Below are 23,966 nucleotides of genomic sequence, written 5' to 3'. Positions count from 1 at the left end.
TCGACTGTACCTCTCCCTAGAGATGCTGCCCGGCCTCAGCAACTTTGATGTGTGTTGCTAGGAGAACGACAATAGTTGAAATAGCCACGCATTACAACATCTCTGAACGCACAACATGTCGAACCTTGAAGTGGGTGGCCGATAGTCATAGTCATACTTTATTGATCCCGGGGGAAATTGGTTTTTCCCCTAGGAGATATTTACTAAGATAAACTCGGTGACCACTTCTTTAGGAATAGGGGTACCTAATAAAGTGGCCGCCGAGTGTACACAGTATCACAAACTACAAGGGTCCCTGCACTGATCTCTCCAGTATACCACCATTCACAGACCTCTGATAAAGTTGTTGAACGTCAATTTACAGAATGCCATTTTTCAGTTTTCATTAAACCACTTTTGTGGATAAGAAAGGGAACGTAAAAGGCACGAATTATAATCGAGGTCATGAAATTACGTTAGCATTTGGAAGGATTTGCTCTTTTGTGCGCCTCCAAACAAATGGAAAACAGGGGCTGGAAAATTAAAAAAAAACAATGCGTTGCAACTTTTAGTGTAGGAGCACCGTTTTGGAATTGGATTTCTGGTCAAATCCCGATGGAAGCGCCGATTTTATTCCACTGGATGCCCTCCCACCCGCCAACGCAGTACTGCCGAAACCCTGCATTTCTTTTGTGTTACAAATGATTTTTCCCCGCAAATAATGCAAATTGTTAGACGAGGCACAAAGGGGCAGGATTGAACCTTTTAACCAGTGCAGCAAAGACCGAATAGACAGATGCTCCCGAATTTGAATCTGAGCAAGCGCCGCTTTTGTATGTCTTCTGGTGATATATCTGGACGTGAGGTTGACGTCGTGGACAGCAGGGACACGGACGTGCGGTCGGTGTGTATTTATTAAAGCTCTGGGGTGGACGTTCGGGTCTGGAGCGCCGCGGATCGAGTGCAGCTTCACAGCGGAGGGAGGCTGGAAGCGCTTTAGCGCAATGACAAACATGCAAAGGCCGCCCAGGAGCTGAACTGCGCCGGAACACATCCCCTCTCACCCCCTTCCAGAGAGACAGCGAGAACAACTCGGGCCCAGGTTGAACGTCTAGTTTTTTTTCCCTATATTGATTTACATTTCCTGACCAAAACAAAATCTTAGTGGATTTTTATGCATTTTGCAAGATCTGGAGAGAACACGCAGCAAGAGCCGCAAAAAAGAGGGAGGAGAGAGAAAGGATTGTGTGTGTGTGTTTTTTGCCATTGTGCTGCAGTTGCGATTGGTAAAGGAGCGGTCATTTTACCGACCCCGAATTGATACTTAAGGGCTTATTTTTAGAAAAAGAAATTACAAAATTGATATTCCCTTCGTGTTCGTAATCCTTGGCACCTATTTATGGGATTCTAAAAATGACTTCATTCTGATGAGCTACACCAAGCAGCAAGCGGGTTTTACTTCTTCGCGTCGACTGCTTTAAAAGCCTCCGGGAGGAAAAAATAAATAGATTACAGCCGGTCGCTGCTGCAGCTCAACTTGCCGAGAGATGGCTACCCTGCTTCGAAAAATCGGTCTGATCCGCTTGCACGACCGAGACACGGACGGGGCAAAGCACCAAGGCTCCCGCAAGGCGAGCAAGAAGAACGGCGGCAAACACTGCAACGCCTCGGGCAACGAGAGTATCCTGCTGCAGTCCGACCACCACCACCACCATTACCACAGCAGTAGCCACCACCAGCAGCCGCCGCACAACTCCAAGAGGTGCGAGCAGCTCCCTTCCAAGGACGCCAGCAAGGACAAGCCGCAGCAGCAGCAGACCGGCAGCAAGGTGCCCCCGGGCGGCGGAGGAGGAGGAGGCGGCGGCAGCAGCTCAGTCCCCGGGCAACCCCCCAACAAGCAGCACTGCGCCCAGGTCCGGAGCCGCAGGCTCATGAAGGAGCTGCAGGACATCCGCAAGCTGACCGACCACTTCATCAGCGTGGAGCTGGTGGAGGACAACCTCTTCGAGTGGAACGTCAAGCTGCTGCAAGTTGACAAGGACTCTGCGCTGTGGCAGGACATGAAGGAGACCAGCACCGAGTGCATCTTGCTCAACCTCAACTTCCCCGACAACTTCCCCTTCTCGCCGCCCTTCATGAGGGTGCTGAGCCCCCGGCTGGAGAACGGCTACGTGCTGGACGGCGGGGCGATCTGCATGGAGCTGCTGACACCACGAGGCTGGTCCAGCGCCTACACCGTGGAGGCGGTCATGAGGCAGTTCGCAGCCAGCCTGGTGAAGGGGCAGGTAAGTCTGGCACGGCATCAGCATCTAGTCTCAGTCCGCAGAATTAACGCTGCCGGCGGTCTTTATTTGTGATGCTTTTCACCCTAGTTTACTGTTCTCAAGCCCAAACTTTTAAGGCATCAGCAGTGACCATCTGAAAAGCAAAAATGACCCTGTTGCTGTAAATTTGAAATTAAATAAATTGTTAGCAGCACCAGTGACACAGTGTACAGCTTTAAATATTTCAGGTCGATAACCTCTTGCCATTAACAGAGAGTTTTGTAGGCGTAAAGACAGCAATAGCTTTGGTCTGATTGCCTGAAAATAATTTGAACATTCTCGGAACTGGTCTATACGTCCAAAAAGTTCGCAATGGATAAACACTATCTAATAGAGAAATTAATGAAATTCCGCATCTTGAATGAATGCATAATTTTCTCGTAATTCACGAAATATATCAAAATCTAAGAATAAAATTACCCAGATGACTAACTTTAACATCTGATATATAATAGAACCCGTGAGTTTTTGGTTAATGAGATTTTGCTTTCCTCATAGACGTCTACAGGGTTTCGCGATGTAGCTTTGGGATATTCTAACCAAATTTTTCAGAGTGGTCCGAAATGAATTGTAATAAAAAGGATCTTTTTTTGTTGCAGATGAACCAGATGCCTTGTAATGTATTGGCAACTGGCGTTGATGGCAATAATCTCCCACCACCCACCCCAAAGTTACCACAAGGAGAATAGCTGTTACCAGTCAGTGTGCTAAGTCAGCATTAGGATGGTTAGGCATCATCTTGAGGGCTTCGAGACAGCAGACCCCTCCCCCACTCTATTGGCTTTTCAAGCTAATGAGATAGCGAATCAAGTTACAGGCAATTTGATGTGCAGATAACATTTTAGAGAACTCATTAGCTGCTGTTGGAGTACAAAAGCAAGTATCACTTTATCAGCACAACAATGAGATATTTAAAACTCCAGGCCTCATAATTCTGTTGAAAAAACAGCTGGGTGATAGACTGCACAGAGTTTGCAGCTGGGTCACACCTAAGTATGAGGTTGGTTGTAAAATGAGTTATGGATTGAGCCAATGTTGGTTGGATGTTCTAATTCTGTCTATTTTCTTACTTATTGCATATCTTCTGTTGATAAGGAAGACAAAATATTTTATCACTATATAATCACTGATGCAAACAGTAAGTAGCAATAATATATTCAGTCAAAGGATAGCAGAGTTTCCTAATATTACAATTTTCACAGTTTTAAGAAAATAACTGCATTGTTGGCTATTAAGAATTGCTGTACCAATTCTAATAGCAGCCTTTTGCACTACCTTACTTTCCCTTTTCTATTTTCTATTTATGATTTATAATTTAAATTTTTAATATTTACTGTGGATTTGTAATCCAGGGAGCACGAAGCACAGAGTCAAACATCGCTATGATGATTGTACGCTCTAGTATCAATTGTTTGGTGACAATGAAGTAAAGTCTAAAGAAGGTTCTCTCCTGAGATGAAAGTTCAATTTTGTGGGTGGGTGTTGCTTTAGGTCTTACTGTGTAAGTTAGGCTACTGGGAGGATGGTTTGGGGAGTAGTGCCTAAGGCTCTTCCAGGTAGATGGAGCCTCAATTTAATATATCATCGTTCTTCATTAGTGAGGACATCAAAGGGGAGAAGCAAGAGAATAAATCGGCCATGATCAATTGGTAGAACAGACTCAACGGGCCGAGTGGCCTAATTCTGCTCTTACTTCTTATGGCCTTATTTAAAGACAGGGAGAGAATGGGATTTGTTAACTGAATTGGTTTAGTTGTAACCTGCTCCATCCACTTTCCAATATAATTATTACTGTACCAAATGGTCCTATTGAACATTTTTATTTGTCGGGTGTACAACAAAAACTAAGACTATCTTAGTTTATTTGTACAAATGCAAAAAAAAGTGTTGACTTTTGAGTTTTTAACAAGAAACTACTCAGCAATCAGACAGTATCCATGGAGGAGAAAATTGCATTGATGTTTCAGCCTGAGTTGGTCTTTCATTGGGCCTGGAACCAGGCATTTGGTGAATCGTTAACCACAACCATCACCCACCTGTCATAGACACAAGATATTCTGCAGATGCTGTAAATCCAGAGTAACACTCACATGCTGGAGGAACTCAGCAGGTCGGGCCGCATCTATGGAAGGGAACAAACAGTCGATGATTTGGGCCAAGACCCTTCATCAGGTGAGGAAGGACCCTGATGGGTCGAAACCTGAAATGTTGACAGTTTATTCCTTTCCATAGATGAGTTCCACCACCATTTTCTATGTGTTACCATCATTCTGTTATCGGGGATTTTCTAGAATATTCTTTACATATCTCTTTATTTTTTCTCTGCAGCTTAAGGTCTACTCATTTAATCTCTCCTGTCTATGCTGTCAGGAATCTTCCCTTCTGCTCTTCCTTCTTTTCCTTGCTTTCTCAGTCTCCAGTTCAGCCAGTTACATCTTTAACCTTTTCTACTTCCAATGATAAGCAATCAAACTGAATCCTTAACTTTTATTTTCTCTCCACAGCTCCTGATTGACATGCTGAGTACTTTCAGTTTTTACCTCAGCTCTCTGTACCACCTGACCAAGTGAAATATCCAAGCTAATGGCAAATGCATAGATTAAAATCTAACCATCTCCGTCCTCCCTGCCTCCACTCAAACCATATGTAGCCTTCAATAGTTGTTAACTATTAAATACATTTTAATAAAATTCAATGATAATTGAAATATCGACATTTCTAAGTCCTGAAGAAAGGTCTTGGCCTGAAGCATTGGCTGTTTATAGATGCTGCCTGACCTGCTGCGTTACCAGCATTGTGTCTGAGTGTGTCTGTGTGTCTGTATCTGTATACCTGCGTTGCTCCAATTCTCAATCTATTTATTTACCAGACCTAATTATTTCAGTGCTTTTGCAGTTGCGTCCGAACTCCATGTATACATCACCAGACTAGTGTTGCGAGTAGCTACATTCTAGAAATCTGACTATTATTTTAAAACCTGCAGTGTAAACTCCTGATTTTTTTTTGGTGTATCTTCGTCCTACACCCACCTTCCTCCATTCTACAGTTTTGTGCTTCCTGTGGCTAGCAGGGCATTTCTGTCAGCAGACCGTTACCAATGACTGCTGTCACTCAACTGATAAGACAATTGTCCTGACGAAGGGCCTTGGTCCGAAACATCAACAGTTTACTCTTTTCCATAGCTGCTGCCTGGACCATCTGAGTTCCTCCAGCATTTTGTGTGACACTAGAAACATCCATTATGTGATGGGATAGGTATCATTGATCATATTTCACTCAAAGTACTGTGTCACTCCTGTTTTAAGTATGTCCCATCTCTCAAGCTGGTGAGAAATAAGAGGTTAATGACTGTAATTCCCTTACATTGGATTGCTATGCATCAGTGGATCATTGGTGACCTTGCTCAGTAATGGGGCCAGAAAGGTATGGTTTTAGGATATATTCTAGGGTTGATGAATAAAAAACTACGAATCAATAACAACTCCCAGGCAGTAAGATGCCTGAGGGTGCTTCATAGCTAGATTGTCATACAGAAAGTGACACTAAGCTACCCACAGAGACATGAGAATTACTGACCAGATCCTTCATCAACGAATTTGGTTTTGATGAATTGAATCCCAAGAGGTCATGTACATGGAATTCCAACTAGGAAACTTGCAGCAAATTTTCAAAGGATTTTCAGTGCATGACAGGAAAGCTAACCACCAAACAAGGAGTGATGAGGGCCCTTTCTCAGCACCCCAACTTGCAGCGTTGACTGTCCATCTCCCTCCTTAGACACTCCCTGACCCGTTGTGTTCCTCCAGCTCCTTTGAATGTTGCTCCAAATTTCCAGCATTTGCAATCTCTTGTGTATCCACGGTCATGAATGTACAAACGTACAGGTGCTTTTTAATTATATTGTTTCTGGTTTGAAGGCCTTGCATTTAATTTTATTGTGTTTTATTTTTCTTAGTGATAGATTATCATTTTGAGTCCATTGCTATTGCATTTTATTTTTGTGCTTTCTTCTTGGAGTGTATTTTCTAATACAAGTGGATTAGGCAGGTGGAACTCCTGATGGTGATCACTACCCCACATGGGAACTGCTTTGTTGTGCTATTGCTCTTCTAGACATTATGCTGAGGCACCCATCTGCTATTTTGATGATAATATTTGAAGAATGGCAAAATTTTCTTTTCGTATCTTCTTGTCTTCAATTGAAACCACTGGCTGTTTATCTTTTTATCAAGTCGTGTGCTGCCACCAAATTCACCCACAATAAATTTGATGGAAGTTGCAGATTTGTTCATTTATTTTTGGAGCTTACTGGCAGTGTAACAAATAATATTCCTTTTAAATTTTAATCAATCAATACTTTTAAGCTTGGCATCCATATGGTGAATAAGAAATATTTTTAGATTTCTTTTTCTACATAGTAACTAATGAAATATTCAAGGGAATTTCCTTTAGTATAATTGTAATAAGCTTTATCAAGATGTTTACAACTTAATCACAAATTTCTAATAATGAAAGATCAGGAACCAGTCATTTCCTCATTAATTTCCTGCATAAAGTCAAAATACATTTATTACTAAAGTACGTATATGTTACCATATACAACCTCGAGTTTCATTATCTAGTGGGCATTTACAGGAAAATAAAGAAATATAAAAGAATTTATGAAAAACTATACATAGTCAAAGACTGACAAACAACCAATGTGCAAAAGAAGACAAACTGTCCAAATTAAAAAATAAATAATATTGAGAACTTGAGTTGTAGACTCTTTGAAGGTGAGTCTGTAGGCTATGTAATCAGTTCAGTGTTGTAGTCAGTGAAGTTGTCCGAGATGGTTCAGAGGTCTGTTGGTTGAAGGATGATAACTGTTCCTGAATTTGGTGGTGTGAGATTGCCCGATGGTGTGAGGGAGAAGAGAGCATAGCCTGGATGCTGGGGAAATAATTAAATATTTCAAATAGAAAAAAGTAAAAAAAGAATCATAATTCTTTGGAATGGCTCTTTAAAAGGGATTCTAGTTGTGAATCTTAATACAGAGTTTTGATTAAATGTTTTTCAGTCAAAGTTTTTTCTGAGGTAGAAAAGTGAATGACTTGAATTTAGAATATTAAAAGTAGCCCATTTACTTTTGTAACAGAGAAGCGTAAAGAACACTACTCAGAGTATATCACGTCGAAATGATTAGATGTGGGGCAAGTGAAAAATGAAATGTGAAATGTTTGGGGAGAACATGAAGGGGAGCTTCTTCATACAGAGGGTGCCAGCAGAACTGGTGAATCCGGGCTTGACTTCAACATTTAAGAGAAATTAAGATAGGTACGTGGATGAGAGGGTTATGGACGGCTATGGTCTGGGTGCACGCAGTTTAAAATGGCTCGGCTCAGACTAGATGGGCCAAAGGACCTGTTTATGTGCTCTACTTTTCTGTGATGATGACGCTAAAGAAATGATGACAAGATGGGTCAAAGGACCTGTTTCCCTGCCTTAGTGCTGTATGATTCTCTGAGTTGTAAAAGTTTGATTTAAAAATAGACAATGTTTTCAAGGAAGTGAGAAGGAGGAAAGGGTGTTGCTGAAGTGAGACATACCAACAAGCAAGAGGTGCTGGACAAGCTTGCAAGAGAGAAAGAAACAACTCTGCTGATGGATTTAAAGAAGCAACCAAAAAAAATGCCCAACTGAACCCCAGCATGAAAAGATTAGATCAAATAGCTTGTTCCTTGTTGTATATCTTAAGCAATGTGTCCTTACAACCATGTAATCAAGAAGAAAGCACTTACAACAGGACCAGAGGGCAGTAAATCAAAGTTACAGAAATGGTTCACTTTCTTGCTATCCAGATAGATTTACAATTGTATTCCAGATTGCCAATCAATAGGTTTGCCTGTACCTGATGTAAGAATTATTCACATGAAGGTAATTGTACAATATGATATGTTTAAAGGAACTCTGTTTTATTTTAGGAAGTCATGTTGGATATTTATCCTTAACACCTTTACAGAAAATATATTTATAATATTATGGGAATATTGCATGCATGATAAAGTTAAAGTAATTATAATCATTGTGAACTGTATAGCCTTGCATTAAAAGTCTCTTCTATTTTAGAAGAGTAAACAGGTGAGTTGATGGTTGAAAATTTGAATCGTAGTTGACGCACTTTTTAAACTACTTGAAAATCCTTATCACATTGAATGATTTCCTTCACAAAATTCAACAAAAGGAAGCAAGTCACAATTGCCAAGTCAGTACAGAATGGTGTAATAGTGGAGAATTCACATAGCAAAGTAAATGCATCCACTGATTTGGATTTCTGTCTCTGAACTAAACTCTGTATTCCGCAGTTTATAATAACTATTGTCAGTTTATGACTACTGTGTCTGTAATGGTTTCCTCAGTGATAACACAGCAAGGGTGTTGTGTAGAGTCACTTTCTGCGTTGAGAGGGAAAGGAAAGATGACTGCATGTCGTCTCTTATTATAGCTGAGTAGTAATGTGGCCAGTAGACCTATGGAAATTGGTAGCCCGTTGAAATATTTGGTCAAGTCAAATCACAATGTTGAGATTTATTTAGTTCTTTCCCCTCTGGCTCTGTGCTTACAACTGGTAATAATATTACTAGTAAATACTGTGGGCTGTATGGTAGTGTGGCAGCAGGCGTAACGCTTCATGGCACCAACAATCAGTTCAATTCCCTGATTGTCGATCTCTTTTTTTAATGGGTTCTCTTGGTTTCGTGTTTTGTGGCTGCCTGTAAGGAGACAAATCTCAAGGTTGTGTAGTTTACATATATTTTGATAATAAATGTACTTTGAGCTTTGAATTTTGAATGTGCTTTTAGGTTTTTTTGTATCTTCTACCCAATGTAGAGTGGAGAAGAGAGAAGGTCTGGTGGCTGGGGTCTTTGGTTTTGCTGGCTGCTTTACTGGGACTGCAGAAGTGTAGACAGAGTCCACGGAGGGAAGGCTGGTTTCCGTGATGTGTTGAGCTGTGTGTAGTTTCTTGCAGTCATGGGCAAAGCAGTTGCAGTATCAAGCTGTGCTGCTTGCTTTGCCGGCTAGCTTTAAGTATTTTAGCTTGACTTAAACCAGATCTAACCACTCTCGATATCAGCACCCTGCTGATATGTTCTATGTCCACAGTGTGGGCGCTGAAATCTTTAAATAAGCAGGCAGTCTGCTGTGGGTGTGAAAGCTGCCTTGAAATCATTTGGCACGTCGTGCTCCCCAGGGGCTGTGAAGTTTGATCTAAGCAGCTCATGCTGGCTGTAGCAGAACCAGCAATGTGTAGGGCAAAGGAAAGTACCAATATTTGGTTAAACACATAAAAGCTGCAAGAGTAGAAAGCTTCTTGCAAGGCAGTGGACGTGTACCAGGGGCAGGTAGGAAGGTGGAAATGAGGTTATAGTCAGTTCAGGCATGAACATATTGAAAGCAACATACACAAAATGCTGGAGGAACTCAGCAGGCCAGGCAGCATCTATGGAAAAGAGTAAACAGTCAACGTTTCGGGCCAAGGCCCTTCATTAGGACTGATGAATCCAGTGTTTTTTTTTTGGTGCTCTGGATTTCCAGCGTCTGCAGATTTTCTCACGTTTGTGATGAGCTGATTGAATGCTTTTTCAAGATGGTGCTGAGCTGTGCTATCCGGTGAGATGTTGGCTCAACCTTGTTTTTTTTTAAGTTCACAGGGATAGTTTTGGGGACGCTGAGGGGAGTTAGAGGTCAGGATAGGGTTTAGGGACAATGATGAGGGCAAGTTAGATTAGGGTTATGGACAGGGATGTGGAGTCTGGAAGTCGAAGCCCAGTGGCTGAAGCCTGGAGCTGGAGTGTGAGTGTGAAGGTGTGCGCGTGTGTGCACGCACAGAGGGGCTTGTTTGCTGTTGCTTTGTTGCCTGCTGTGTTCTGTATTTAGCTGAGCATTGTGGGTATGCTGTGTTGACACCAGAATGTGTGGCAGTACTTGTGGCCTGTCCCCAGCACACTCCTAGGCTGTGTTGGTTGCTAATGCAAACAACACATTTCACACATGCTCGATGTCCGTTTGCTATGTGCCGTGTCATATGACGTGGGCGGCCATGGTTCCTGTGACCATGGTTGTACTTGACAAATTTTTCTTCAGAAGTGGTTTGCCAATGCCTCCTTCCTTCTAGGCAGTGTCTTTACAAGACGGGTAACCCCACCAGCCATTATCAATACCCTTCAGAGACTGTCTGTCTGATGTCAGTGGTCACATAGCCAGGACTTGTGATATACACCGGGTGCTCATATGACCGTCCACCACCTGCTCCCATGACTTCACGTGACCCTGATCGGGGGGCTTAGCAGGTGCTACACCGTGCCCACGGGTGACTGACTAGTGGTGGGAAGAAGTACCTCCTTTGGTAGAGGCGTATCTCCATCCCGCCACCCAATGTTCGATGTACTTGTAATGAACCTGAATGGCGGAGTGGACCTGACTGCCAAGGCCCATGTCTGCTCCAGTCTGTTTGTTTGTAGGATGTAGATTTTTGTGCCCTGCAGTGTTACAGCAAGAACCAGTAACATTGCAAAATCTTTGAATAAAATCACTAATAAATTACAAGCAAAATACAAAGCAAGGAGCCCTGTTTTTATGAAAGGTCAGATGAACGTACCGAATAGCAGCAACTTCGCAGAAGGATTTATTTATGCGCGTAATCAAAAGTGCAGTGGGCAATGCAGTAAAAACAAAGTTTGAAGAAATGTATTGTGTATTAAACCTTACTTTGAATGAAATTTTGGTAGTACCACACACTGCAAATCCATACCTTGGCTGAAAGTAAAGTAATCCCTCAAATGAAACCAGACAACCTTTTATCCAAAATTATACACAGCGGCGACTTTATTAGGCACCCCCTATACCCAATAAAGTGGCTACTGAGTGAACGTTTGTGCTGATGTAGCCCATCCACTTCAAAGTTTGACAGGTACTTCGACAGGGCGGCATGGTAGCGTAGTGGTTAGCACAGCGCTTTACAGTTCAGGCGACCCGGGTTCAATTCCCACTGCTGCCTGTAAGGAGTTTGTACGTTCTCCCTGTGACCGCGTGGGTTTCCTCAGGGTGCTCTGGTTTCCTCCCACAGTCCAAAGGTGTACCGTTTCATAGGTTAGTTAGTAGGGCAGGGTAAATCGGGGGTTTCTAGGCGTGGCGCAGAGGCCTATTCCATGCTGTATCTTTCGCGTGGCCAAGTGGTTAAGGCGTCGGTCCAGTGATCTGGAGGTCACTAGTTCGAGGCAGCGTGTTATGTCCTTGAGCAAGGCACTTAACCACACGTTGCTCTGCGACGACACCGGTGCCAAGCTGTATGGGCCCTATTGCCCTTCCCTTGGACAACATCAGTGGCGTGGAGAGGGGAGACTTGCAGCATGGGCAACTGCCGGTCTTCCATACAACCTTGCCCAGGCCTGCGCCCTGGAAACCTTCCAAGGCGCAAATCCATGGTCTCACGAGACTAACGGATGCCTCTAATAATAATATAATCTAATAAAATAATGTTGTGCGTCCAGTGATGCTCTTCTACACCACTATTGTGCGCCTGGTTATTTTTGTTAGTTGCCTTCCTGTCAGGTTGAACTAGTCTGGCTACTCTCTGACCTCTCATTAATAAGGCACTTTAGTGCACAGATCTACCACTACATTTTTTTTGTGTAAATTCTAGAAAAACCGAGATCAGCAGACCATCATTGCACCAACAATCATTTCACAGTCAAAGCCACTTAGATCCCATTTCTTCCCCATTGTGATGTTTGGCCTGAACAACATCTGAACTTCTTAACTGTGTCTACATGCTTTTGTGCATTGAGTTGCAGCCACATGATTGGCTGATTAGCTATTTGCATTAAGGACCTAATAAAGTGGCCACTGATTGTAAACTTGCTATGACAGCTAATAACAAGTTAAGTGAGCTACAGGAGGCAAAATCCCTTTGCTGGATCAAACCCAAAAATAGGTATCCTGATGTTCTTCAAGGAACGTGCCAGAAACAGGGATAATATTACAGAGTCATAAGAGAAACTGCAGATGTTGGAAATCTGGAGCAACACACACAAAATGCTGGAGGAATTCAGCAGCAGGTCCGGCTCTATCTACCAAGGGGAAAACAAAACTCCACAGTCATTATTTTGGGCCGAGACTCTTCATCAGGACTGGAAAGAAGGAGGGGAGATAGCCAGTATAAAAAGGTAGGAGGAGAGGGCTAGAGCAAGATATGCCTGATGAGAGGTGAGTCCAGGTGAGAGGGATGATGAGCAAGTGAGGGAAGGGGAGGGTGGGAATGATGTAGGAAGCTGGGAGGTGATAGGCAGAAGTGACAAAGGGCTGAAGGAGTTGGAATCTGATGGGAGACGAAGGTGGAGCATGGAACAATGGGAAGGAAGTGGGGAGGGGGACTGGAGGAAGGAATGTGAGGGATGGGCAGATGATGAGGAAGGGGAAGAGGGGATGATGGGACAAAGGGAAAAAAGGGAACAGAAGGGGGTGATTACTGAAAGTCCAAAGGTCAAAATAACTTTATTATCAAATTATGTACTGTATATGTCACCATTATACACCCCTGAAATTTGTTTTCTTGTGGGCATACTCAGTAATCCACAGACCACCATAGAATCAATGAAAGACTGCGCCCAGCAGGGCGGACAATCAGCCAATGTGAAAAAGACGACCAACTGTGCAAATTCAAAAGAAAAAAGGAGCAATAAATAAATTCAAAACTCCAAGGTGTAAAGCGACTTGAAAGTCCTTGTGCAGGATTCCCTGAAGGTTAACTTGCGGGTTGAAACAGTTGTATGGAAGGCAAATGCAATGCTAGCATTTATTTTGAGTGAGTTAGTATCTAAGAGCAAGGATGCAATGCCAAGGCATGATAAGAGATTGGTTAGACTGCATGTGGAGCATTGTGAGCAAATTATGTAAGAAAATGTGTGCTAGCATTGGAGAGGGTCTAGAGGAGGTTCATGAAGATGATTCTGGAAATGAAAGGGTTAATGTATGAGGTGCGTATAATGGCTTTGGGCCTGTACTTGCTGGAGTTTAGAAGAAGGTGGGGGGGATTTCATTGAAATCTATAGAATATTGAAGGGGAGGTGCAACGAGACCTGGGTGTCATTATACACTAGTCATTGAAAGTGGGCATGCAGGTACAGCAGGCGGTGAAAAAGGCGAATGGTATGCTGGCAGTTATAGCGAGAGGATTCAAGTACAGGAGCTGGGAGGTACTACTGCAGTTGTACAAGGCCTTGGTGAGACCACACCTGGAGTATGTGTGCAGTTTTGGTCCCCTAATCTGAGGAAAGACATCCTTGTCATAGAGGGAGTACAAAGAAGATTTACCAGATTGATTCCTGGGATGGCAGGACTTTCATATGAAGAAAGACTGGATGAACTAGGCTTGTACTCGTTGGAATTTAGAAGATTGAGGGGGGATCTGATTGAAACGTATAAAATCCTAAAGGGATTGGACAGGCTAGATGCAGGAAGATTGTTCCCGATGTTGGGGAAGTCCAGAACGAGGGGTCACGGTTTGAGGATAAGGGGGAAGCCTTTTAGGACTGAGATTAGGAAAAACTTCTTCACACAGAGAGTGGTGAATCTGTGGAATTCTCTGCCACAGGAAACAGTTGAGGCCAGTTCATTGGCTAAAGAGGGAGTTAGATATGGCCCTTGTGGCTACGGGGATCAGGGGGTATGGAGGGAAGGCTGGTGCAGGGTTCTGAGTCGGATGATCAGCCATGATCATAATAAATGGTGGTGCAGGCTCGAAGGGCCGAATGGCCTACTCCTGCACCTATTTTCTATGTTTCTATGAAAGGCCTAGATACAGGGGACTGTATTGGCTCCCTTCCGTTTATTCTGTATACCTTGGACTTTAGATATAACACTGAGTCATGTCATCTGCAGAAATTCTCTAATGACTCAACAGTAGTTTGGTGTCTAAAGGGAGAATGGAAGGATGAACACAACGCCTTGGTGAAGGACTTTGCTAAATGGTGCTAGCTGAATCATCTGAAGCTCAAAATTAGCAAGGCAAAGGAGATGGTGATGGACTTTAGGAAACATAGAAACATAGAAAATAGGTGCAGGAGTAGGCCATTTGGCCCTTCGAGCCTGCACCGCCATTCAGTATGATCATGGCTGATCATCCAACTCAGAACGCTGTACCTGCCTTCCCTCCATACCCCCTGATCCCTTTAGCCACAAGGGCCATATCTAACTCCCTCTTAAATATAGCCAATGAACTGGCCTCAACTGTTTCCTGTGGCAGAGAATTCCACAGATTCACCACTCTCTGTACAAAGAAGTTTTTCCTCATCTCAGTCCTAAAAGGCTTCCCCTTTATCCTTAAACTGTGACCCCTCGTTCTGGACTTCCCCAACATCGGGAACAATCTTCCTGCATCTAGCCTGTCCAATCCCTTTAGAATTTTATTCGTTTCAATAAGATCCCCCCTCAATCTTCTAAATTCCAGCGAGTATAAGCCTAGTCGATCAAGTCTTTCATCATATGAAAGTCCTGCCACCCCAGGAATCAATCTGGTGAACTTTCTTTGTACTCCCTCTATGGCAAGAATGTCCTTCCTCGATTAAGGTACCAAAACTGCACACAGTACTCCAGGTGTGGTCTCGCCAAGGCCTTGTACAACTGCAGTAGAACCTCCCTGCTCCTGTACTTGAATCCTCTTGCTATGAATGCCAGCATACCATTCGCCTTTTTCACTGCCTGCTGTACCTGCATGCCCACTTTCAATGACTGGTGTATAATGACACCCAGGTCTCATTGCACCTCCCCTTTTCCTAATCAGCCACCATTCAGATAATAATCTGTTTTCCTGTTTTAGCCACCAAAGTGGATAACCTCACATTTATCCACATTAAATTGCACCTGCCATGAATTTGCCCACTCACCTAACCTATCCAAGTCATCCCGCATCCTCTTAGCATCCTCCTCACAGCTAACACTGTCGCCCAGCTTCGTGTCATCCGCAAACTTGGAGATGCTGCATTTAATTCCCTTGTCTAAGTCATTAATATATATTGTAAACAACTGGGATCCCAGCACTGAATCTTGCAGTACCCCACTAGTCACTGCCTGCCATTCTGAAAAGGTCCCGTTTATTCCCACTCTTTGCTTCCTGTCTGCCAACCAATTCTCTGTCCACATCAATACCATACCCCCAATACCGTGTGCTTTAAGTTTGCACACTAATCTCCTGTGTGGGACCTTATCAAAAGCCTTTTGAAAATCCAAATATACCACATCCACTGGTTCTCCCCATCCACTCTACTAGTTACAGCCTCAAAAAATTCTATGAGATTCATCAGACATGATTTTCCTTTCACAAATCCATGCTGACTTTGTCCGATGATTTCACTGCTTTCCAAATGTGCTGTTATCACATCTTTGATAACTGACTCTAGCATTTTCCCCACCACTGATGTTAGGCTAACCAGTCTATAATTCCCTGGTTTCTCTCTCACTCCTTTTTTAAAAAGTGGAGTTACATTAGCCACCCTCCAATCCTCAGGAACTAGTCCTCAGGAAGACTAAACCTGCACTGCTCCTAGTTACTATAGATGGAGAGGACTTAGATGTGTTGAGGACTTGAAACTACCTGGGGGTGCAACTGGTTGACAGACTCGAGTGGAGCATCAACATAGAGGCTGTGTACAAGAAGGGCCAAAGTCGCTTCTACTTCCTGTGAAGATTGAGGTCCTTTGGAGTACGCAGGCCTCTCCTTCACACGTTCTACCAGTCTGTTGTCACCAGTACAATCTTCTATGTGGTGGTGTGCTGGGGCAAAGGCATGAACACAGGTGATGCCAACAGGCTGAAAAAACTGATTAGAAAAGCTGACCTGTTATTGGAGTCAAACTGGACACACTGGAGGCTGTGGTAGAACAAAGGACCCTACAGAAAATCCTGGAAATTCTGGACAATGTTTCTCACCCTCTGCACGCCACCTTGGCTGAATAGAGGAGCACTTTTGGTAATAGACTAAGACAACTGTGCTGCTCCAAATAGTGCTATATGAGGTCATTCTTGCCCTTGGCCATGAGGCTCTATAATGAGTCAACCTATAGCCGGGGGAAGTGATGACCCCCTCCTGTTAGACTGTTTGAGGTAACTTGTTTTTTATTCTTTCTTACTTCTCTTCTAATATTTGTATACCTGTGAACTTGTAATGCTACTATGACACTGCAATTTCCTTTGAGATCAATAAAGTATCTATCTATCTATCTAGAGTGGATATGGAGAGAATGTTTCTTATAGTGTGTGAGTCTAGGACCAAAGGGCTCAACTTCAGAATAGAGGGATGTGGAGATGAGTAGGAAACTCTTTGGCCAGAGGGTGGTGGATCTGTGGAATTCTTTACCACGGATGCTGTGGAGGCCAAATCATTGAGAACATTTAAAGTTGGTGGGTTTTTTATTTGTCAGGGCAAACCAGAGAAACCAGGAGAATGAGGTTGAAAATGTTAATAAATTTGCCACAATGGAACAGTAGAGCAGACTTGATGGGCAAATGGTCTAATTCACCTCCTATCTCTTCTGGTTTTATGGTCCTGTGGATCTTTGAAAACATCCTCTCAGACTATATTTATAGTTTTGCCAAAAAGGATGGCATGAAAATCAGTTTCTCTTCCAGTAATTTCTCCCCCCCCCCGACTTCTCTCCATTCCCCATTCTCGGTTCCCCTCTCACCCTTCCTTTTCTCTTGAACTGCCTATCACCTCCCTCTTGCCCAGCTCCGCCTTCCCTTTCTCCCATGGTCCACTATTCCTCCCCTATCAGATTCCTTCTTCTTCAGCCCTTCCACCGATTATTTTCTGTCCCCTTTCTTTCCAGTCCCGATGAAGGGTCTCAGTCCAAACTATCAACTGTTTGTTCCTCTGCATAGATGCTGTCTGAACTGCTGAGTTCCTCCAACATGTGTGTGTTGCTCAAGATTTCCAGTATCTGCAAAATCTCTTGTGTTTCTGATCGTGCCCTACATTGTATTCAGTACTCCTGTGAAATTATAGGACAGGTTCATTGTTTGAGAAGTACGTGCAGATGAAATAGCACAGAATATTAATGAAAGATGACAGGGTAGAGGGAAAATCCATAAACAAGCACGATTTAAAAATAGATTTAGTCCTTGTGGAAACTGTTGTAAGCAAAAGTAAAACAGAATTTCTGAGCAGCTTCATATGTTGGACACCTTGTGCAGGCTAATTTCATAAATAAGATAAAGACAATGCACACTTTTTGTAGCTGCCCAAGGCCACTAGAAAGGAATCTGATTAATTTGGTTTGATCATTTCATTTTATTTTACTACATTTGAAAAAAGTGGGTGATGAGTGGACAGGAGAAAGCTGACATGTCTCTGCTTGCCATGGGCGAGTGCAGCCCACCCAACCTTGGGGACGGCAGCACCCTCCAGCACAAGTCGTCCTGTTTGAGTGGCACCCCCTCCACCGTCAGAATCGCCGATTCCATCGACCACCAGCTACCCACGGTTGAGTATGTCCCACGCATGGAGTACGGTGGCACGGTAGCGAAGTGGCTAGTGTCACGGTTTGCAGCACAAGCTCTAAGATCGGTGTTCAATTCCCACTGCTGCTCGTAAGGAGTTTGTACAACCTCCCAGTGTCTACCTGGGATTCCTATCTGTAAGGAGTTTGAGTTGAATTGACTTTATTTCTGACATCCTTCACATACATGAGGAGTAAAAATCTTTACGTTACATCTCTGTCTGAATGTACAATGTCCAAATTATAGTAATTTGTAATAAATAGTATGCAGAGTAAGTGTTGTAGCGTGGATGAAATTACCAGAGAGACAGAGTCACTGGTAGATACAAAGCAGCTTCTTTATTCAACGCAACAAGCAGGCATCATACGGATGGAGATGCTTTCAGGAGAAAGGTCTGCTAGCCCAATGTGGGCTCGATATTTATATGCTAAACACAAAGGCAGTCACTACTTAAAAAGTTACAGGCAATGCATAAACAATGCTTCCTTTTGAAGCTACATACAAAATATCACACCATCCTTTCCTTCCAACGCCAACATGTCTGGGCCTTCAGGATTTACTTGGCATTTTATGTGCTAACATAGAAGACGATTAATATTTATAATGTATAGATAATACTGTCTTCAAAACTACAGCATCTGGTCAAACTACGGCACCAGAAGCATCTGGTATTCACATCTTTTTAGGAAGCGCATTGTTGTGGACTCAATCCACAGTACTTTGTCAAACAGAAGTCTGGTGGCCAAAGTCATTTAAGTGTAAACAAATCATCTACCCAAAAAAACTCACTCTAACAGTAAGATATACAACAGAACAGTCAATATAGCTTAGAAATACAATTGTGTCAGTGTGAGTTAATCAGTCTGATGGCCTGGTGGAAGAAGTTGTCCCGGAGCCTGTTGGTCCTGGCTGAAATGCTGCGGTACCCTTTTCCGATGGCAGCAGCTGGAACAGTTTGTGGTTGGGGTGACTCGGGTCCCCAGTGATCCTCCCTGTGACCATTTAGGTTTCCTCCAGGAGCTCTGGTTTCCTCCCACATTTCCAAAGACGTATAGCTAGGGTTAGTAAGTTGTGACTATGTTGTCAGAAGCATTGTGACACCCGCGAGCTGCCCATAGCGCATCTCGGACTGTGTTGGTTGTTGACGCAAAGCAACGCAGATCACTGTGTGTTTCGACGTGCATGTGACAAATAAAGTTAACCTCTTTATTTAAAAAGTATGTCAAATATTTTCAAAAAAAGATTTTACATTAATGTGATTATCAAACACAGTGGTTAATCTTCATCATCTTCGTGTACAACATACACTGTAGTTCCATAACTGCACTACTCCGCATGGTCTCTGTCAACAGAAGAGACCAGAGCAGCGGGTGGACCATTACCTGCACCTTCTGCACGTTTGTAACCTGCTTTGGAAATACATGACTGCTCCTTCACTGTCACTGTATCTAAACTCTTGAAATCTTTACCTGGGAGCATCACCAGAATATTCAGCCGCACTTCAGAAGTTCTCATCACCTTGACAGCGAGCTGTTTACTGTTTGCTGATTATCTGTGCTGCATTTTACTGCATGCAGTTTGAATTTTTTTATTGAGATACAGCACGGAATCCCCTCGAGCCGCGCTCCCCAGCAACCCCAGATTTAACCCCAGCCTAATCACAAGACAATTTTAACAATGAACAATTAACCTACCAACCGGTACGTCTTTGGACTGTGGGAGGAAACCGGAACACCCGGAGGAAACCCATGCTGTCGTGAGGAGGAGACACAAGCTCCTTGCAAGCAGCAGTGGGAATTGAACCTCGGTCACCTGTACTGTAAAGCGTTGTGCTGATCACTCTGCGACCGTGCCACCCATGTTGATAAAGTTATTTATTTTATAATATTCGGGTTTATGTTCTGCATATGATGTACATTGTGTGAGTCAATTGTAGATTGTAGGAATGTTTTGTTTGGTTGTATATATGTACAGTCAAATGACAATAAACTTGAACTTAAAACAGGAGGCTGAGCATTGCCGTTTCACGGGAGATTACAGATGACATTGATAAGGTTGAGCTTGTTTGCAATGATCACGTAAAGGAAAACATATTTTAAACAAAGATACTCTAGGAAAATTGCACTCAATATAACAGAAAGGTGTGTTGGTCAAGTGACCATGAGCCCAGCCCAGACAAACACTTGAAATCCTGCTCATCTATTGCAGTGCTCACGAACTGTGAACAGATTTATAAGAAATAAGGTCTTAAACAGCACTGACAGGATAGCCAGGGGAAAGTACGGACATTAGGAAGTTGTATTAAAGCATAGCTTAGGTTTTGGCTAGAGAGTGTAGCTCAAAATTCAAAGTAAATTTATTATTAAAGTTCATATATGTCACCATATACAACCCTGAGGTTCATTTTTTTGCTGGCATACTCAATACATCCAATAACCATACTAGTATCGATGAAAAACCACACCAATAGGGCGTACAGTGTGCAAAAGACAACAAAAACTATACAAATACAAAAAGGAAAGAAATAATAAACAAACACATCAAAATCATGGTAATGTTATAAAGTTGAGTAACAAAAATTTTGAGAAAGATAATCTGAAAATGCCAGATATGTGCTGCAGGTCAGCCAAAGTTCTTGGTTCAAGAAAGAACTAATTGTCTTCTAAAGTGATGCAGATGTGTTGGCGGGCAGAAGATGACACATCATCCAGGAAATGAACAAAATAGGAGGCTGTTCCTCACTGTGACAGTGATAATAAGCATCATGATGATACCATAAGACAGAGGACCAGAATTGGGCCATTCAGCCCATCGAGTCTGCCCCACCAGTTAATGATAGCTGGTTTATTTTTCCTCTCAACCCATTCGCCAGTTTTCTCCAAGTAATCTTTGATGCGCTTTCTAATCAAGAGCCCACTAATTTCCATTTTAAGTATGCCCAATGACTTGTACTCCACAGGATTCACCACCCTCTGACTCAAGAAGTTCCTCCACATCTCTGGTCCAAAGGGACATCCTTCTATTCTGAGCTGTGTCCTCTGGTCTTGGACTCCCCCACCACAGGATACATCCTCTCCATGTTTACTCTGTCTAGTCCTTTCAATGTTTTCTGGGTGATGGGAGGACAATAATGAACTAGTTTTGGGATAAGAAACAAAAACAAAAGATCAAGAGGAGCCAGTTACCATACCAGTTATTGAGGAAAAAATGGAAGGAGTGGTTGTTCGAATTGGTTAACACCACTGAATCTGCAAAATGTCATATTGATACGTCAAGTGTTTTAAATAATAACTTATTTATAGAGAATCTTTTATGCAAAACAATGTAGTTCTAAGTGGTTTACGTTAAAGCTGAGCTGAATTTCGCTGGAGCAGTGTAGGAGGCTAAAGAGAGAGTTTCAGAAATGCAAATACAAGCTTACAGTCCTGTTTGAGAGCTGAATGTGTCCACTCAGAAAAGCAATTACACCGTTGACATTTGTTCTCCCCAGTATACATGAAACACTGTCGTAGAAAAGCAGCATCCATCATCAGAGATCCTCACCACCCAGGCCATGCTCTTTTCTCACTGCTGCCATCAGGTAGAAGGTACAGGAGCCTCAGGACTCGCACCACCGGGTTCGAGCACAGTTACTACCCCTCAACCATCAGGCTCTTGAACAAAAGGCGATAGCCACACTCATCTATTGAGATGTTCCCATAACCAACGATCTCACTTCAAGGACTCTTTAACTTGTTATTTCCTGCTCTCAATATTTATTGCTATTTGTTTATATTTGCATTTGCACAGTTTGTTGTCTTCTATGCTCTACTTTTTCATCAATCCTGTTTACAGATACTATTCTAAGGATCTGCTGAGAATGCCCGCAGGAAAAAGAATCTTAGGGTTGTAAGTGGTGACGTGTTTTTTTTATTAATTTTTTTATGCATTTCTACAAGGAAACTACAAAGAGGAACCCAACAACAAGATGGAGATTTATACAGTGCAAAACAAACAAATCCAATATATAATTCATAACAGTAAGAGAAAAAAAGCACCCAAAAGAGAAATATGTAAAATTAATATCCACCCCATCGTGTTTGTACTCTGATAATAAATTTTACTTTGAACTTTGTAGAGGAACACAGTGACCAGCTAATGAAGTGAAATACACAGGATATCAGATTTCACCCAGTAGGAGCTGCTGGTACCCTGACCAGCAGGAAGGGAGAAGGTGAAGGGCAAGTTTTGCATCTTCTATGGCAAGCAGGAGAGCAGCAATTTTGATAACAGATAGGTAGTCCAGGATATTGTGAGTTTATCTCTGAGCAGAGGTTCCCGACATTTTTTTATGCCATGGACCAATACAAATAACCAAGGAGTCAATGGACCCAGGTAAGGGAGGCCTGTCTTAGTTTAAGGGTCGGCACAGCACTGTGGGCTGAAGGGCCTGTACTGTGCTGCAGTGGTCTGTTCAATTGCATTGAGCAGAGTGTGGCTTTAGTCATGCAGATGATCTGTTAACAGGGAGGTGGTTGAAGTTAGTTAAAAGGAGCAAAGAACTTGCAACATTGCCTCGACCTGAAACCCCGACCATCCCCCTGACGTTACTGGGCCACCAAGTTCCTCCTGCAGTTTGATTCTTCTGTTCCTCATTCCAGCATCGGTGCTCTCTTATGTCTCCAAACTCGCTCACATGTGAAGCAGAAGGAGGTTGTTAATTTTATTCTCATTTGGAGATCCAGTGCGGTAACAGGCCCAGTTCCGTAGCTGTAAACCTACCCATCTGCACCGCCTTTGAAATGTGGGAGGAAACCAGAACATCTGGAGGAAGCCCGTGGAGAACGTGCGTACTCACTACGGACAACCCCGTTTCACTAACAGTTATGCTACCAAGTTATTACACAAACCATTCTGCCTTTGTGGGCAAAACCACCCATAATCTCTGATCAGAGGGAAATGAAACATAATGAGGGATAGATGGATAAAAATCATTTACGGGATCTAACCCTGGAACTTTAAGTTGTCAAATTGGGTAAATGTTCTTATTATTAATAATATGGAACATGTATTTCCTGGACACAAACCAGCAGGTCCCTGTGGTGTTGAGGAATGCTCTGAAGGAGGAGAAGCTATTTCTGCCTATTTACAGAACATACTGACCCTTACATTTTCGGATTTGAAGGACTGCATCCTGTCTGAGGAGAAGCAGGTAGCAAACACAGCAGGGGCAAACTCCATCAATTTAGAGTCAGAGTCATAGAGCACCACAGCACAGAAACAGGCAATTCTGCCCATCTATCCATGCTAGCCTGCTCTTCTGCTCAGTTCCATCTACTCGCACCCGGTTCATAGCCTTTCATTTCTCTCTCTCTCTTCTACGTACCTACCAAATTTCTCTTAAATGTTATAAATGAATTTGCATCTATCACTTCCGCTGGCAGATCATACCAAACTTTTCATCACCCTCTGAGTGAAGAAGTATCCCGCCCCCCCCGGCAGATTTCCCTTAAATATTTCTCCTTTCACCCTAAACCTATGACCTGTGGTTCTACTCTCACCCAACCCGAGGGGAAAAAGCCTACAAACATTCACCCTATCTAGAGCCCTCATAATTTTCAAAACGTCTGTAAGACCTCCCATCATTCTCCTGCAGTCCTTGAATAAAGGCCTAATCTATTCAACCTTTCCCTATAAACTCAGGTGATATATCCATTGACCTAAATTGATTTTGATGTTTACAGGGCAGAAGAGTGTAGACCTCAGTACCAGTTATCAAACTGCCGTTGCAAGTTGCAGCAGCTCATCTTCCTGCCTGTTTCAATACACTGGGCCCTATTTGGGTGCTTTAAATGTGTTGACTTGGAAAACAGAAACAAGAAATTTACCCGGTGGAGATTTATTTTTAAAACAAAAACTTGTACTCTAAAGAAATGTTTCTGGAATTATTGGCTGCAGTGGCAAAAAGCTCCTGTGAAGTTTGCTGGCGGATTCTCTTGTAGAGAAAAATAGTTGGCAGAATATTTAAAGGTCACCTGCCAGGTATCGAGAGTAAATGAGAAAACCACAGAACATATCACTACTGCAACAGGAGTATTTGTTTCACGGGAAATCAGAGATACTGTCAAAGCAAAAGCTGAAAACTGATGG

The 23,966-nt window shown here is 42.9% G+C and overlaps 1 protein-coding gene across 1 annotated transcript in view; it reads left to right on the top strand.

Moving 5' to 3' along the window:
• Positions 1 to 571: 571 nt before the first annotated feature.
• Positions 572 to 23,966, top strand: part of ube2ql1 (ubiquitin-conjugating enzyme E2Q family-like 1) — a 33,454-nt gene continuing 10,059 nt past the window's right edge. The window contains exon 1 of the mRNA XM_063069303.1: positions 572 to 2,264. Within this exon, the coding sequence (XP_062925373.1) occupies positions 1,527 to 2,264 (738 nt within the window). The 5' untranslated portion in view covers positions 572 to 1,526. The remainder of the gene's footprint in view (positions 2,265 to 23,966) is intronic.

This window comes from Mobula hypostoma, chromosome 17 (genome assembly GCF_963921235.1).
Source record: "Mobula hypostoma chromosome 17, sMobHyp1.1, whole genome shotgun sequence".
NCBI lineage: Eukaryota > Metazoa > Chordata > Chondrichthyes > Myliobatiformes > Myliobatidae > Mobula > Mobula hypostoma.
The sequence above is the reverse complement of the archived record's forward strand: the minus strand, read 5'-3'. Positions and strand labels throughout refer to the sequence as shown.